The 16968-nt window shown below is 43.3% G+C and overlaps 2 protein-coding genes and 1 long non-coding RNA gene across 6 annotated transcripts in view; 1 reads left to right on the top strand and 2 right to left on the bottom strand.

Annotated features, from left to right (window-relative positions):
- The window catches only part of cntnap2b (contactin associated protein 2b), a 48426-nt gene extending 45444 nt beyond the window's left edge, over positions 1-2982 (top strand). Inside the window, exon 25 of the mRNA XM_085388040.1 lies at positions 1280-2982. Coding sequence (XP_085244166.1) covers positions 1280-1479 — 200 coding nt within the window. The 3' untranslated portion in view covers positions 1480-2982. The remainder of the gene's footprint in view (positions 1-1279) is intronic.
- Positions 2983-4353: 1371 nt separating this feature from the next.
- Positions 4354-16821, bottom strand: tgs1 (trimethylguanosine synthase 1). 4 transcript variants are annotated; one of them, XM_085388386.1, is made up of 15 exons: positions 16568-16821; positions 15127-15188; positions 14846-14970; positions 14655-14745; positions 12801-12875; positions 11528-12028; positions 9841-9967; positions 9670-9756; positions 8411-8555; positions 7756-8083; positions 7528-7680; positions 6162-6308; positions 5856-6072; positions 4922-5000; positions 4354-4694 (listed from the first exon to the last, which is right to left on the bottom strand). In XM_085388386.1, exons 1-15 carry the CDS (start codon positions 16759-16761, stop codon positions 4584-4586), a joined length of 2442 nt encoding a protein of 813 aa, XP_085244512.1. In that variant the 5' UTR covers positions 16762-16821; the 3' UTR covers positions 4354-4583. The 4 variants fall into 4 exon arrangements, with proteins under 4 accessions (XP_085244512.1, XP_085244513.1, XP_085244514.1 ...); XM_085388387.1 differs by having other exon boundaries at positions 7765-8083; XM_085388388.1 differs by having other exon boundaries at positions 16612-16821.
- On the bottom strand, positions 15226-16561 carry LOC146648780 (uncharacterized). The gene is made up of 2 exons (XR_014908405.1): positions 15945-16561; positions 15226-15868 (listed from the first exon to the last, which is right to left on the bottom strand). It is a non-coding gene; the product is annotated as an uncharacterized LOC146648780 (long non-coding RNA).
- Positions 16822-16968: the final 147 nt, after the last annotated feature.

Below are 16968 nucleotides of genomic sequence, written 5' to 3'. Positions count from 1 at the left end.
GCCTCACAGGCCGCCTCTACACTCAGTGAGACGCCTGAATCATTATAATGTTTTCATACTCATTGTAGTGGTTGAACTTATACCTGATTCCCATCAGTATTAAGCTTGATTAACTATCATATCAGCTATGATTCTGTTTACAACATACTTTTCTCTTATCCAGAGTCACATTTCTTATCTTTCCACTTTCCTGCAGCCACACAAACACTTCATCGTGTCTACACATAATTTAGACATTAGAAAAATCTCCATTACTCAAACTGTATTTCTCATATATATACTTCAATATTCTGTATTTCAACGTATTAATTAGACTTATCTTTGATTTTATCTATTCAATTCAGTTTCATTTTATTTTTATATGTCTTTGATTAAGAATTAAGAATAAAGGGTAGCACTTTCTACACTTTCTCTGTAATAAAGTGGTAATAGTAGGGTAACAAGGGGGAAACGAGTATAATGTGTCTAAGTTATTACTATGCAATTACCAAAGTAATAGCCACTAAATAGCCAAGTAATATAACGGTAGTAACAGTGGTTAAAGCTGAGAAATATTACTCTGAAATATATGTTATAGGCTAATAAGAGCCCAAAAACTGGGGTAATAATATGGAAATACAGCTCAGTAATAAAGTGGTAATAGTAGGGTAACGAGGAAGGAAGAGGATTGTAATAATGTGGTAACTTCTAAGTTATTACCACTGTTACCCGTGGTAGCATCTGTGTAATAAGCAGGAAAGAGAGCTGCCTGTTTCCATTTAATAACACATTATTAAGCTATTGAAGCTAATTTAAAAAGTGATTATCATCAGGAAACAGCTGTGGTAGTTTTCTGTAATAAGCAGGAAACAGAGCTGCAAAATATTCACCAGTTATGGCGATTCTAAATCGCCTGTAGGTAAATGTGAGCGTGAATGGTTGTATGTCTCTGCGTGTTAGCCCGGAGACAGATTGGCGACCTGTCCAGGGTGTCCCCCGCATCTTGCCCTATGGTATGAACCATAGGGCAACCCCCCTCCACAACCCTGAGAAGGATAAGTGGAAGTCAATGGATCTCTTAACCTTAATTCCATCTCAGTCCTCAGTGAGCCATTTTCCAAAATGATCATTGCTTACCAGTTTAGTCATTTCTGGCAATGTTAGCATGCCATTAAAAATGACTAGCTCAACATGCTCAACAATGCTGTCTTCAGTCCGTTCTTCAAATGCTGCATCAAATATACTTGAAGTTCACTGTGTTAGAGAAAGTGCTCACTGCGTTGCTCATGCTTTCTTCCAGGAATCATCTCCATGGTGATCTTCAGCGTCCTGTGCATCATGGTGTTCGTGATCCGTCACATGTTTCGTCACAAAGGCTCCTACCACACTAACGAGGCAAAGGGAGCCGAGTCAGCAGACTGTGCCGACGCAGCGATCATTGTCAACGATCCGGCCTTCACCGAAACCATTGATGAGAGCAAGAAAGAGTGGTTCATCTGAACCCTCGTCGATACGGACACACGTTAGGATGTAGTTTTGCAAGCTTAGGGAGTAGCTGGAGGTGACGACCTACTAACCCTGGAGGAGCTGAGGACTTTAGAGACAGAGGAAACCATTGGTATTTTAGCTTGGGTATTAAAGCACAGGGCGCAGAAGTGCCTGGCAGCGACAGTGTGGAGTGATTCATATGATGGAAGGACAGCCTTCAGTGTACGGTGCCATAAAGTTTCAGGCCTTGGATCAGTCAGTATGTTCATTTGCTTTTATCTTATATTTTTATATATATCGCTCTGACTTTGATTTCAGTATGTAATGTATTTATTTATTGATATTATATTTTTTCAAATGTTGATATTATTTATTCTTAATTTTCTTTGTGTTTTTATTTCATGTGTTTGTGCTTTACTTCTGGTACTTTGACTTTAAGAACTTTGGCATGAATTAAAATAATTATGAATTAGTCCCAATAAGCCTTTGTGCATATAGCGACAGTAAACAATTCTAGAGTGTTTTTGTATATTAAGTGTGATACGTTATAATTTGCCTTATTTTTATAAAATGATTTATTCTGTATGTTGGTAGTTTAATTTTGGTTCTCAGACTAAAAACTATGTTGTGTGTGTGTGTGTGCGCGACACACGCACGTGCATGCATAGCTGGCTTGCTTGTCTGTAAAGGAGATGTAGCCATGACATTGTTTGCATCATCTGAACTCAGAGCTTCTTTTGATTTCTGCATCTGAATGTGTCTTTCAAAGACTTCTTGATACTTTTTTCCGTGAGTTCAGGAAACACACTCAGCTTGTCTTAAGCTGCCGTTTGTCCAGGGCCAGACTACAAAAACAGAACAAATAACTTTATTAAACTTTACCTTCAAATCCACAGTGAGGCAGCATTAAGTTAGTGATTCCACTACCAAGGCTGGTGAGGGACGAGTAAAGCACAGCACTGTAGCAAACAAATACTCTAACTTCCCTAAAGTGAACCAAATTCCTTCCAACAGCTCCCAGAGCTGGCAGATGTTTTCACTGTCAGCTGCTGAGTGCCGCAAACTCCACAATCCAGACTAAACTGTGCCTCTAACAGCACCCCCGTCACTACCTTCACATGCTGAAGGTAATATGTTTGACACAAAGCTGGTGGCAGATCTGCGACGTGTCCACATTGAATCTGAGGTCAAATAAAGACAAAAGTAGGAAAAAGCAGCAGCCTCATAACACTGCACTGGGCTTATGGATCAGGAAAGAACTCTTATCTTGGATAATATTCAATTTTGCACAGTGTTATTATATCAACGAGCCCTCCCTGTAATATAAGACAGAGTGGGCTGACAGCAGAACGGTTTCCTCATGCTCACACAAGTTCAGGTGAACAGCAGCTGAGAACAAACGCCTCGTGGAGACTTGCTGTGACTGAACTAGGCTGCAGAGTCGGTTTCATTCGACTCCAAGGTGAAACACATTTAAACACCATCTCTGTAGATGAATGTGACATGACGAAGATACTCATCATCAAACAAGCAGCTGGTCATATTTTGGCAGCAGGACATTTTCCACACTCAGAGAAATCCTTGTTTTCATTTAGCACAGTCTTTCAGAGGTGTTGTTTTCTCCTCGGTGTCCCTGAAACTAGAATAACGGGTCCGATCATGCTGAGAGCTGCTCCTTCCTGTAGAGCAGCTACGCTGACCGGATTCAAGCTGGTGATAAGAGTGTTTTTGTTTCTTGTATCTGGAAATATGTTTCTACAAAGGAATGTTTGTCCGTCACACGCTAACGGCTTACACTTGACATTTGATTGTACTGCATTTGTATTCGTTTGACTGCATTGAGATGTATTGGCATGCCATTTGTCACTGATGACACGTTTCTGTTGATGAACCACTGTAGCATCACATGGCTTTTTCTTCATTGTTCTGTGTATAAATGATTATCATTTATAGCTGATTTCTCATTCTTTGTGCTTGAAACTAACGGCTCCTGGAGCAGCCTGTGAAATACAAGTATGACTCATACCTCAGTGATATTTCAGTTTTTAGGAAACGCACTTTCATCACGATGACGATGACTCTATAAAGGCCCTGGAAATGACTCTTGTGCTTTAGCACTATAAAAAACTGAATGAAATTGAATACTTGTGAAAATAGTTACATGGATACATAATTGCAATTTTAATTGCATCAGGTCACTGTAAGATAAACATATTGTAGTATGGATCGTGTGTCCCTCACTCCAAAGCCGTAGCTCAGGATGTAGAGAAGGTCGTCTACTAACTGGAAGGTTGGAGCGTGAATGCCAGCAGCTGCTAGTGCTACCCCCCTGCCTCCTAGCAGACACACCTACTGTATCAAACTAAATCCTACATCACAGCGAGATGTCAAAAACTTTATCTCCAGGATTTGAAGTCGTCTGAGATTTGCAGTAGACACACTCATGGTATCAATTTCAAAATTCTACGCCACCTTGTTCACGAGTTATCGCATTCACAAGATTTTCAAATAAACCTGACGTTTGATCGGAGATTAGTAACAGATGCACCTGTGGCATCAGACTGAAGCCCCTACACTGCCTCGTTTTCAAGATATCGCATTCACAAACCTCGATCTGCAAGACCTGCCCGCCTGCCTGGGCCGGTGACCCCATCATCAGAATGTGGAGAGGTGGAGTAGAAAGGTGCTATATCAGAACCAGTCCGGTTACCATCCTAGTGGCAGCTATCAAAGCTTTGCCCCCCACACTGCACCTCTTTAGCAAACACATAAACAGCTTTTTAAAAGACGGTTCTGCTGTGCAGATGTCAATAACTCTGTTGCTGATGTAGTTAATGTCTTTGTCATCTGCCAGTCTTAAACTAAAATGTACCAAAACATTGCATAAAAACAATGAGAAAAACATTTTATTAGGCTCAAATGTAGAATAAAAGGACAAAATAAAAACAGATATTATAAAGATACAGAAAATGGCAGGTGGGTAAGCTGGGCCAGGCTGATCTGCAGAGTGAATCCTGTGTGGATGTGGTTCAGTAACCTGGAACAGAAATGATGACAAACAGCAGAAATGATGTTCGGTCCGTTCTCCTTCATCGTCGCTCGTACTGGTGCTTGGCTTAGCCCGGGCTTATCAAGCTGCCAAAGTAAGCAGTCACTGTCTTCAGCTTGTTGTTGAGGAAGTTCTGCTCGACCTCCACCTTCCCTCCTGGGCCGGCTAAAGACGCCACCTGTAGAGACAAGATTTCAGTAAGACAGTCCCAACACAAGCTGAGCAAAGCAAACACAACTACAACACAATACTCATTACAAGTATAAGAGTCTGGGTACATAAAGAACGATGCCACCGCGGCGTTGCCAGTCCAGTGGAGCATGAACATCCAGACATCCACGGTCACACGAAATATGTCAAAGTACAGATTACATTACATGTTTGAGAAATCCTGAACACACTGACCTGATCCATGTCAACATTACGCGGAAGAAAGTACACAATGTTGTCTGATATCAGTTTGGCCAGGCGGAAGATCTCAAATGTGCCGAGTGTCAAGGATGAAAACTGCATGTTCAAAAAAAGAAACTTTCAGATTGAACAGACTGACTGTGTTAACTGCAGAGTGCCTGAAATAAAGTTCACCTTTCAGGGCTTAACTGTAGGGACTGTCTTACAATACAGTGGGGCAAAAAAGTATTTAGTCAGCCACCGATTGTGCAAGTTCCCCCACTTAAAATGATGACAGAGGTCAGTAATTTGCACCAGAGGTACACTTCAACTGTGAGAGACAGAATGTGGAAAAAAAATCCATGAATCCACATGGTAGGATTTGTAAAGAATTTATTCGTAAATCAGGGTGGAAAATAAGTATTTGGTCACCTCAAACAAGGAAAATCTCTGGCTCTCACAGACCTGTAACGTCTTCTGTAAGAAGAAGTTGAAGTGTACCTCTGGTGCAAATTACTGACCTCTGTCATCATTTTAGGTGGGGGAACTTGCACAATCGGTGGCTGACTAAATACTTTTTTGCCCCACTGTGTTAAAAACTTGGGTGTCTGTGCCACGTGCCTGTCAGTGTGATGTTTGCAGCTGAGATAAGGACTGAACTGCAACTGGATGTGGAAGCAGCCAATCCAGAAACTGAAAGCTAGAAAACTGTTCAAAGATGACAAGAAAGTCTGACTGATTGGAAACAAAATATAAAAAGTGAGGGCTGGCGTTTGCACGTTATTATTCTAACAGATGAACAGATGACTCCTGACGTCTTCTGTAAAATTGAAAACGCAAAAACATTTTTCAAAGCTAAGCTGTAATTTTCTCCTCTCAGTTTTCGGTCCCTCCTGCAAACGAATCCTGTCAGTCACTAACATCCCTCCACTTCCTCATCAAAGGATATCCATCAGGCTCCATCATGGTCCTGATGTCGAACACCTCAGCAGTTAGGTAGTCAGGTCCTCCCCACGGTGGCGACAGGAAGACCACATCAGCGTGGAGGTGGGGGGCCAGCTGAAGGAAGTCCCCTTGTATGAAGTCGATTCGGTCGGCCACACTGTAAACCGCAGCATTGTGCCGAGCCATGTCCAGCCGCACTGGATCGATGTCAACGGCTAAGACTGAGAGAGAAACACGACGCAGAGGACAGACTGTGAGCTCAGCGTGTTCAGCATTTCTAAAAACACCTTATGAACTTATAAACACTTACCTCTCTTTCCAGTGAGGGCAAACTGGATGGCATTTCCTCCTACACCACAGAAGGCGTCTATGACCAGCTGAGACGCAGAGAAACTGTGCTCCACCCTGAGGGCAATGTGCTCAGCGATTCTCTCCGGTGTCACAGAGAACCAGCCCTCTGAAACACATGATGAGCACGTGTGAGACGACCTGAGCAGCTAAACCCTGCAAAGAGACGCCAGCAAACTTCCTGCTGTATTCATCACCCATTCCTTCTCAGTTTAATTCAATACAATGTTAGTTATATAGCGCCAAATCACGACTACTGTTCAAGGTACTTGTTGAACATCAGAATCAGAAAACTTTATTAATCCCAAAGGAAATTATAAGGCTGCCATGAGGGTGGTTCTCCTCAGTACGTGAGCAGAGCCCAGAAGGAGGATCTGTGTTACGCTGATGCTCTTCTCAATTTCAAAGTCTTTATATTTTGAGAGTTTTTCTAAAAACCTCAGTTTTCTCCTTCCTTACTAAGCCATGTGTCTTGATTTCTTTCTCTGTACATTCCTCAGTTTGCTGCTCTCAGTTACTGTTCATGTCTGAGGAGCTTGGCTAGAAAGCGACTTTGTTTCACGTCTCTTCCACGAAGCTTCTTTAGTTCTGAACCAAAGGTTGAACGAGCTTCGTAGTAGTAATGTGTGCGACTAGATGACTAACAGTCGCTATCGTCACTCATCAGTAAAACTGGTCGTTGGTATTTCTCCAGACACGCTGGAGGAGGTGGGCGGGGAGCGGCAGGTCTGGTCTCCTGCTCAGACTGCTGCAGATAAACTTATTACTGTACTGTGCACTCTGAGTTATAAGTAAGTTATAAGTTATAAGTAAGTTATAAGTTATAAGTAAGTTATAAGTAAGTTATAAGTAAGTTATAAGTAAGTTATAAGTTAGTTATAAGTTAGTTATAAGTTAGTTATAAGTTAGTTATTAGCTAATCCAGTGACAGTAAACGATGAGTAACACTGAATCGTCAAGTGTAAAAGAAATATTATATCTAATAGTTATACAGCAGCTGTTGGGAGGCGATGTCACGAGTGTCAGGTTTTTGTTTTGTTTAAATCTGACATTAAAAAATAAAAATGCAGGACAATCAGTGTTGCTGCCAGTCACTGACACTCCTCAGGGCCTAACAAAGTAATATTCAAACACTTCTTTAAACGTGGTTTATAAAAATGATCTTTGGAGCTTTTACTCACCTGGATGCTCAGCCATCCAGGTGAGAACACTGAAATGACCTGAACTGTGATGCAGAGCCGGCTCTCAGTCATTTAGAGGTTAACTATGACTCACATGTTGTTGATTCCACTGGAGTAATGTGACATAACTGCAGTGTGCAGACTGACCTCGGTCCAGTCTGATCCCTTCATCAAAGCGAGAGAAGAGTCTGTAGCGCTGAGCCCAGTATTTAGCCAGCTGTGGTTCAGCTGCCATCTCTGCTGGGACCTGCTTCTTCTTCTTCTTCTTCTTTGGTGTTTTTGTGTGTTTCACACTTAATTCTACACAGACATAAATATTAGGCAGTTACTTTTTTGTTCATTTCTTTTAAACAGCACAGCCTTACTATGAACAACCTGATTCACCAGCAGATTTACTGTGAACTTCAGGCTCGTCAGGCAGGAGAAAGTCAGGAATCTGAGGACAGGGTAAGTGTGTGCCCGGCTGCTCCTCACTCTCCTCCACCTCACTCTCCTCCGGCTCTGTGACAGAGTTGGAGGTGATGCTGGGGTAACTGCTGCCCTCTGCATCTAAACTGGATGCAGAATTCTTCACCTCCTTTTTCCTCCCGTCTTTTTCTTCTTCAGCTTCTCTTAAAAATGGAGGCTTGTCCTCAGGGTGTCTCTCTCTGTCCACCTCACTCCGGTCACACTCTCGCTGGACCTGTTCAAGGAAACTTTGAACCTGTGAAACAAAAAGACTTTTTTCGTTCTGTGTAACGTTCAAACAAACAAAGCTCTGCTCGACTTCCTCCTATCTAAGCTGTTCCAGTCCTCCGTGCTTTTAATCCACGTCCACGGACATGCCAGGAGAACAGGTAAAGGACATGACTTTCAGTGATTTCCACTGTGATGCTTCCTTTCAGCTGTTACTCCAGCCTAACGTCTGAGGACTTATTGAGATTCTGGGGTCATCTTTCATGCTCACAAAACTGAAAACATCTAATCTGTCCTGGCTGATCAGGGACAGGCTTCAGAACACGTCCGCTCTTCAGCCCGTTGCAGGTCGTACCTTACAAAGGGAGGTGCTGATCTGTGGACGTGTGCTGTCTCTGCCCGTCTTTGAGAACCTGGTGCTGCTGATTTTCCTCTTGGTCCATCGCTGCTTCTGACACTTTGAAGCTGAGCTTCCTTTGAAGCTGAACACACTGTTGAACCTGAGACACGAACACATTGTTACAATTTAGACATTTAAAAACATGTTTACACTCAAACAGCCGCGCTCACATAAACCTTTGTGTTTCTAAAACACAGAGAAACGGCTCAGAAGCAGGCTGGGTTCAATCATTTCACCAGAGCCGACACCTGCAACACTTCAAGCATAAAAACTGTCAATTTGCAGCATTCGCTGCCTTGCAGGCCTTTTGTGTTCTAGATGTTGGTTTGCTGAAGTTAACGGCTTTCATGTCACATGTTTGTCTGTTAATGAAGAATCAGTGCTGTTAAAAGTCAGCACACGATGCCACATTACATCTCCTGTGCACTACAGTCACAATCACTCGCCCTGTGCTTTCCCTGCTGTGAAAGGTCCGTTGGGAAAAGTCGTTCCACACTTCCACAGTGTGCATTTGGTCCCATCTTCCTCCCCTCAACCTGAACCAGTCGCAGAAGATACTGGGAGTTTCTTCCTGTTAAAATGGTTTTTCCTTCCCACTGTTGCCCAGAGCTGCTCGTCGCTGTCTGCCTGACTGTTGGGGTCTTCTTTGTATCATTGCAGGGTCTTACAATGTAAACCTTGAGGCGACAGTTAATCTGATTTAGTGATAGTTCAGTGAAGTTGGATCCATACTGGCTCATATGTTTGTTTCAGTTAACTTTCTGTTTTATGAGGAGATGGGTTCCAATCAGTGATGTAAAGCATAAGGCTGCAAAATTCAATGATGAATATTTTTTGTCCTTTAATACTTTTTTACCCCGACTGTGTTTTGTTTCACCAATCTTATCTTTTTGGAACTAATATATTATATTTTTAATCTCATTTCTTATTTTCGTGTCTCTGCCTAGAAGACCATTATGTATTTTAGCAGGTAAAGTGGATGCAGTCACTGAGGACTTGTGACCTACCACAAACAAAGCAGGACATGTGCTGAATAACAACTTCAGCTTTAGCCCATTTCTAATAATCAAGTTGAAATGTTTTCATCTGAGTGTTTTTGTTTTGCATGTTTTATATTTCTATCATAAACATAAACGACCAATCACAAGGTATCTGAGTTGGAGTCGGCAGACGTGACCGAGACGAGATTCCCAAAGGAGCAGAGGAAGACTTACTGAGGCTCTGGGTTGTGTTTGAGGCCAAGCTGACTCCAGGCTTCCTCGGGTGTCAGACGTGGGCACTCGTCCACATCCAGCTCATGACTGACAACAAGGACAAACAGCAGAAACATTATTCCCGGGCTTGTTGGAGAGATGACGGTCTCCATGATAGAACATCAAACTTACCTCCGTTTGACTTTAGCGCATCCTTTTCCTGGTGGTTTGTCGTCATCGTCATTATCATCGTTTCCATCGGGTGTTTCATTCCTCGATCCGTGCCGTCCGTTATTCCCGGCAGCAGCCAGTTGGAAGCCTGTGTCAGGACGTGCAAAACGCTACGTGTTTATTAAAGCAACCACACATCCATTTACTGAACAAAGGAGAAAAAACTGTGGTGAAAACCACAGGACAAGAACATGATTAACCAAACATAACTGAACAAGTTAAGATTCAGTCTTTGACTCATTTTCATACACAGCTCAGTAAACACAAACACATTTTCTGTGACACTGAGTTACTGAAGTCATTGTCACCAAAGTAACAAGTTCCTGTGCGATCCAAGGTTGACTGACGCTGTCGGGATGTGAGCTCCTTCCACTTTTCTGAAGACATTTGTTTTCAGTGGTTGTGAAGACCTACGCCAGCGGTCGGCAACCCGCGGCTCCAGAGCCACAGGCGCCATTTCATCCTTATACTCCCGCGTGGTCTGGGAAAGTAAATTAAAGTATTTAATTGAAGTGTATTCTATTCGTTTTAGTTCTAAATTGGAAGATGACTGTGATCTTGAAACATTAAAATCAAATTATATTTCATTAATTTTTTGACGCTCAAAGTAAGCGCCACACTCGACATCGAGGCCGCTCTTGTTCAGGATCACAGATGGAGTGATGTCGAGACCAACCAAATCCAACTCGTGTTTGAAACATGGAGCGCCATCCCGACACATAAACATGAAGACATATGCATCTGGAGTGATGTCGAGCTTCTGATCCACACACGTATGTGAGCAGCTATTCTCCACACCGCTCACGCCGCACGGCCCCGATCTGCAGACGCCGTGCGCAGACGTTCAGGAGCAGAAGTCCCATTAAGCAGGTGAAAGAAATATCTATGCAGGTACTTTGCAAAAATGTATTCATCATGGTTTAGTGACATTTATTTTTAAATTCAGGCTCCGCTACACGCTCAGCTTTGTTTGGTCCGTGGATCATTTAAGTTCAGCTTTTTAATCGTGTTTGTTTTTGTTAATATTTTTTTAAGAGTTCAAAATGTGTTTATTACACAAATGTCTTTTTCTCTGTAGATTTCATGAGCAACACATTATTGTTGTTTATACGAAGCGTGAAGGTAAAAAAACAGGATGCAGTCTTATCGTCATTTTAGAGTCACAAAGTGTTCGCGGCTGCCAGTGTTTCCTTTTCCGTGGAAACTGGGTCCACGTGGCTCTCTGTGTGTTAAAGGTTGCCGACCCCGGCCTATCGAACAGCTAATGTTTCTCAACATAACTGATTTCTCTTGTGTATAGGCTGTGGGGGTTTTCTACACTGACTTTATTTGATTCAATATTTAGTTTCCTGTGGGCGCCCGTACTTTGTTCTTGTCCCCCTGGACACGTTGCTGGACAGAACATGTTGGTGGACAGACATTCGACACTGAGGTCAGTGTCTCGTTGTCCCAGTGAGCTGAGCGTTTGTCTCTCACTGCCAGCACCAAGTGGAAGAACCTTAGTTTATGTTACGGGTGTCCTTTGAAACAGGTTCCACTCAAAATGCTTGAAAAAGAAAACAATGAGAAATGTTATGACTGAGACTCAGCAGACAGATAGTCTGCTGATCATGCAGCCTTGGCCACACCTCATACACACAATTGTTACCTGTAGTAGCGCTGTGATGCTGTACAGAGTCAGCTGGTCTCTTGCGGTTATTCCCATCATCAGAAGCATCATCAGAGCTGCAGGACACTCCCTCTGACTGGACCATGACTGAACCAGCCACACACTGTCCACCAGCCTCCACTGTGAAGCTCTGTCCAAACAGAACATGCAAAACTTCAGCATCATCTTCTTCGTGTTTACTCTCAGCTTCAGTAGGGCCGTCGCTCTGTTTCTCTGATTGGCTCTGTAAACCTCTGTCCGTGATTCCTGTTTCTTCTTCCCCTCCAGCGTTCCCATTACAGGCAGACTGCTCAAAGGTCCAGCCCTGTCCCGCCCAGTACGAGTACTGTTCCCAATAAGAATAGTAGGTCTCTGTAGCGTGTTTGTCCCAGAGAGCTTTAGTATCCGGGTTGTCCCAAGGAGTCCGTCCTGGATCTTCTGAAGACGGCAGCTCATGTTTCTCCAGCCAGCTGCTCCACATCAGAGCTTCTCCCTGTTGTGCTGCAGAAGAGTCAAAACATTAGTTAATATTTCATGTGTAGGATTGTTGCATTAAAAGAACACGAAGAAGATATGGTGGAACTTCTTTTTTTTAAATGGTCAGTGGATACTCGGGGCGGCTGTGGCTCAGGTGGTAGAGCAGCTCAGCTCCTGATCGGAAGGTTGGTGGTTCGATCCCAGGCTTCTCCAGTCTGCATGCCAAGTGTCCTTGGGCAAGATACTAACCCCAAGTTGCCCTCCGATGTGTTCATCAGAGTGTGAATGTGTGTGAATGTAGATTAAGTTTGCACTTGCATGAGTGGGTGAATGAGGCATGTCGTATACGGCGCTTCGAGCACTCCGGGAGAGTAGAAGCACAATGTAATCAGTCCATACTGCTTTCCTGTCTGTGTTGGTCTAAACAGACGCGTGAAGCCAGAATTTTGGATGAATTGTGCAGGTTCTGAGGAGCACGATAAACAGTTATAATTATTTATGAAGTCAGATGACACAAATGAATTCGACATCAGGAGACATGTCTGCAAGACCTAAAGACCTGGATGACCTGCCAACTTCTACTCCTGAATGAAGAAGTAGACGAACGTCTTGCCCAGCAGACTGGAGGAGGCCACTGGTAGTTGACCCACTGCCTCCTGAGCCACAGCCACCCCGAGTATCCACTGACCCAACATGATATCTCTATGTCTTCCTACCAAACCCGGTGTCACAGTGCAGTGTTAGAAAAAAACAGTCTTCATACATTTCACTATAAACGTCATGTGACCATTCTTACCCCAGTAGGCTTCCCAGCCAGCATCTTGGATCCCTCCTGATACTCCCACTCGTGGATCAAACGCCTCCTCATCAACTATGACATAAAAACATCATGCATGACTAGGGATGGGTACCGGTTCTGACATAAACGGTAGTAACCAGACCGAAAAGCAGCGCACATTTCGGTGCTTTTTTTCCTGAGCTGTGATACACTTTAGATTCTAGCCAATCATTTTACGTTTCCCAGGATAGTAGGCGGGCCCAGGTACGTACGTTCTTTTAGAGCAGAGCTACAGATTAAAAATGTCCAAGGCGAAGCGGTCAAAAGTCTAGCTGTACTTCACAGCAAAAGATGCAAACTCAGCAGCAACAAGTGCTTTAAGCTGATACTGTGATACTGTGCAAAGGAGGTAACACCTCGAATCCGATGAAACACCTGGCAACGCATAGCGTTTTGTTAAAAGCCGAGAAATGCGCCGTATTTGATAGCTTGCTGCGAGACCTCACACCGAGCACATCTACTGCGGGTGTGGTGCCTGTTATCGACCCGGAGTTAGCAACATCCCCCAAAAACATGAAGAGGAGAGTCCTGGCCCCTAGCCCTGCCAGTGTCGCAGGAATGATGAGGATGATGATGCAGCAGCAGCCGTTCTTCTCTGCGTGAGTAGCTTAATGTTGTTCGTGTGTAATTTACGTTGAGTAGGCTAACCACGTTATTACATTAATGCATGTAAGGTGAACTAGCAAACATCATCATAGCTACATGCGGCTGTCCTCTTGTTTGATGGCAGATACTCCCTTCACCCTGGCCAAAAAGGCTAAAATGACCAAAGAAAAAGTGGAAAACAGTTAAACATGAGAGGTTTTTGGACAAAGTTTGTGTTTTTTCCATTGTTTAAGCACTGCTTCCAGCCAAGAGTGATACCATATATGCCACATAGCTGCAGAAAAGGCTAACATTGTTATCTTTTTACAAAAAACCAGCTGAACATGAGAGGTTTTTGGACAAAGTTTGTGTTCTCCATTCTTTAAGCACCGTTTAAGCACCGGCACCGTTTCAAAAGTACCGGTTTGGCACCGGTGTCGGATAAAACCTAAACGATACCCATCCCTATGCATGACATCACAGTCACATGAAAAAAAGAAGGACCACATGCAATACTCTGAAACAATGAATACGCTGTTACTGCTTCCATTGTAATTAAGAAGGTAAGGAGACATGTGCTGCTGATAAAAGCCTGTAAGCTGACCGCCTAAAAGGAGAACTTCTGGCAATTTGCTGGTCTGGAAAATTCAGCTGTGTGGACCCAAAGGTCTGATTGTGCAAGAGCTATGTCGCAGATGCCGTTAACATTTAACAGGCCTTAATTAGCATGTTGAATGTTAAATGTTCCCAACAGTGGAATATAACCCCATTTACAAACAGTGGGATGGTGTTCCCAAAAGTTGATTCTGTTCATCTGGACGTTTTCAGTGGGAGAAACGTTTCGTCACTCTTCCAGCTGACTTCTTCAGTCTCAGCTGGCTGCAGGTGTTTAACCTTATAAACAGGACATCTGCACAATGACTGAAACTAACAGCACTGAGGGAACAATGGGCTGTGAGGTCAGTATATTGATCAGTTTCTTGATCATTAATATGCTGCCATTGAAAGCTCACTAGTGCATGTTGTCACAGTAATCCCAGTACCAGATGGTACCTGTCAGCTCCACCATCTACAAGCCGAGTGCAGCTGTGGCAGTAGCTGACACAAAAACTCAGGTATGGGAGGAGATGAGTTAGACCGTGGAGAAAGTGGATACTCTACCACATACAAACCTTCGTAATATTACTCGTAATAAAAACAATAAAAGCAATAAGATAATCGCATCACCTTTTTCATCAGCCTGTGGATCTTCTTCACTTTCCTCTTCTTCACTTGTTTCTTCACAGTATTTTGAGGAACTCCTGTTAGACCTCCACCCCTGTGACATGACGGAAAATAACAACCAAAGCTGCTTTTTAGCTTTCATTTCAAAAAACGGCGACTTTAATAACACAGCACTGCAAAACTGTGTGACTTACTGCTCTCCTCTGCTCGGAGGAGCACACAAAGGCTAAAGGCAGGCCCATGCTGGCCATCATCTGAGTTTCTTCATCCAGCTCCTCCACCTCAGTCTCCTCTTCCTCCTCTTCACCATCATCTACATCTATGAGTTGAGAAATGTATTTTTTAAATCATGGCAACTAAAACTAGACAGTACAGCGAGGTTAAGAGAGCCACATTCTTCTACCCCAATGCCTGATACATTTCATAGGTGATTATTTTAATCCCTGGTACTATTAAATATCATGACAGGATGTACCTTGTACAGTGTTTTCCAGGTCAGGCAGAAGTCTGTTATCAGAACGATACAACTCTCGATCCCTGTAAAGAGGCGATGGACATAAAGGACAGATGTAGGAAATCCATAGATGCATCTGTATACATCAGCGTATCCGCTAAAACTCAAGGTGTTTGGGTACTGAGAACAACAACATCTAAACGACTGTGAAAAAATAAAGTAATATACTTGCATTTCTACTCCTATTCAACACTCAAAGCATTCGAGTGACATGACACACGATAGTATTCATTAAATCGTTAAATCCAGGTGTTCCAATCACATCCAGGTGTATAAATCAGCACCTGGACATGCAGACTGATTCTACAAACATTTGTCAAAGAACGGGTTGCTCTTAGGAGCTCGGCGAATTCCAGCGTGGTACTGTGATAAGATGCCGCCTGTGCAGTCGTGAAATTTCCTCGCAACTAAATATTTCACAGTCGTGGTTCGTGGTGTTACAGCAAAGAGGAAGTGAGTGGGAATGACACCATCTCAGCCACGAAGTGCTCGAGCGTAGTGCACAGGTCACCAACCTTTTGCAATTGCTGCAGAACTCCAAACGTCACATGGCCTTCAGATTAGCTGAAGAACAGTGATCAGACAGCTGCATGTTTTCATAGCTGAGCAGCTGAATCCAAACCTTACATGACCAGGCGCCGCACAAAGCGTCCAATGCAGCGATGTAAAGCATGCTGCTATTACTAGACCTGGAACAAGCACTCTGTGGAAAAGCAAACATCTGCTGTCTTTCATAAGCTCCAGGTTTTGATAACCACCAATATTTTCCTCATAAATACCTTTTTTAACACAAACACCTCTCTGACAGCCTAATGGGAATGTTCAGAAAATGAATGAATGCGAGCAGAGACTGTGAGCCAGGTTCTCATCCAGCGTCCGTGTCAAAGATTCCATAAACATACTCGTAGCCCGTGTGGGAAGCCTCCCCAGAGGAGTTGAAGCTGTTATAGCTGCAAAGGCTGGGACAGTATCATGGGATGTCACTCAAGTTCATGTGTGTGTGAAGGCAGACGAGTGAATACGTTTGGCACTATAGTGTCTGATTCCACCGCTCTGTGTGCAAGACAGCAGCTCATACCACGCTGCCACCAGCACACAGCTGCTAACCTTTTCTTTTGGGGTTCAGCATTGTGCTAGCAACAGTAGTAGCCTTGTAATGACTGCGATTCATTCAACTGTGATTGATATGATAGCTTTTTAAAACGCTGCTTTGTGGTTGCCTTCACTCAAGTCAGTTATTCATTAAAACGACATTTATTACACGGAATTTCAAAGATTTGACTGGATTTCGTTTCTTGCGTCGTCTTTTAATGACCCACACTGGCTGGTTGCCATGTCAGCCCGGCTGAGACAAACACCGGTTTAGATCAGACTGTTGTTCGACGTGCTGCTAATGAATTACGTGTATGAGTTGTAGCGGACAGAGGAAAGGTGGTGGAGGCTCACTGTACGAAGGCTCTGGAGCAACGACAATGAATCGTTTCTTCCTCCTGCAGTGACTCCTTCTTGGTGAAGATGATTTCCGCCACCAGGGCTACTCTTCTCATTTCCAGCATCATGGCGGTTAGCTCGCTGCAACAACAAACACACTTTCATTTACCGACGAGCTGCTTGCGTCTTTAAGCAGCATGGGATTCTTTCCTTTATTATTGATTATTTCCGCACTATAAGCTAACAGCGGATTTCCGCTGTTTTTCAAAATAAAAGTTGCAATTTTTTTGTTTTGTTTTGTTTTTTATAGAAAAAAATTCTAACAAAATTTTTCCTTTAAAATCACTAAATCTCATGGTCATTAGAACACCA

The sequence above is a fragment of the Rhamphochromis longiceps genome, linkage group LG18 (assembly GCF_057381845.1).
Source record: "Rhamphochromis longiceps isolate RC_006_pf linkage group LG18, R_longiceps_female_GT1.1, whole genome shotgun sequence".
NCBI lineage: Eukaryota > Metazoa > Chordata > Actinopteri > Cichliformes > Cichlidae > Rhamphochromis > Rhamphochromis longiceps.
The sequence above is the reverse complement of the archived record's forward strand: the minus strand, read 5'-3'. Positions and strand labels throughout refer to the sequence as shown.

Excerpts from the sequence above, each read along its gene's own strand:
- tgs1 (XM_085388386.1), bottom strand. The coding sequence starts at position 16,761 with ATGAAAGTGTGTTTGTTGTTGCAGCGAGCTAACCGCCATGATGCTGGA. Across the intron at positions 7,681-7,755 it reads TAAATCTGCTGGTGAATCAG|AATTAAGTGTGAAACACACA; the intron begins GTTGTTCATAGT and ends ATGTCTGTGTAG. Across the intron at positions 6,073-6,161 it reads TGCCCTCACTGGAAAGAGAG|TCTTAGCCGTTGACATCGAT; the intron begins GTAAGTGTTTAT and ends TTTCTCTCTCAG.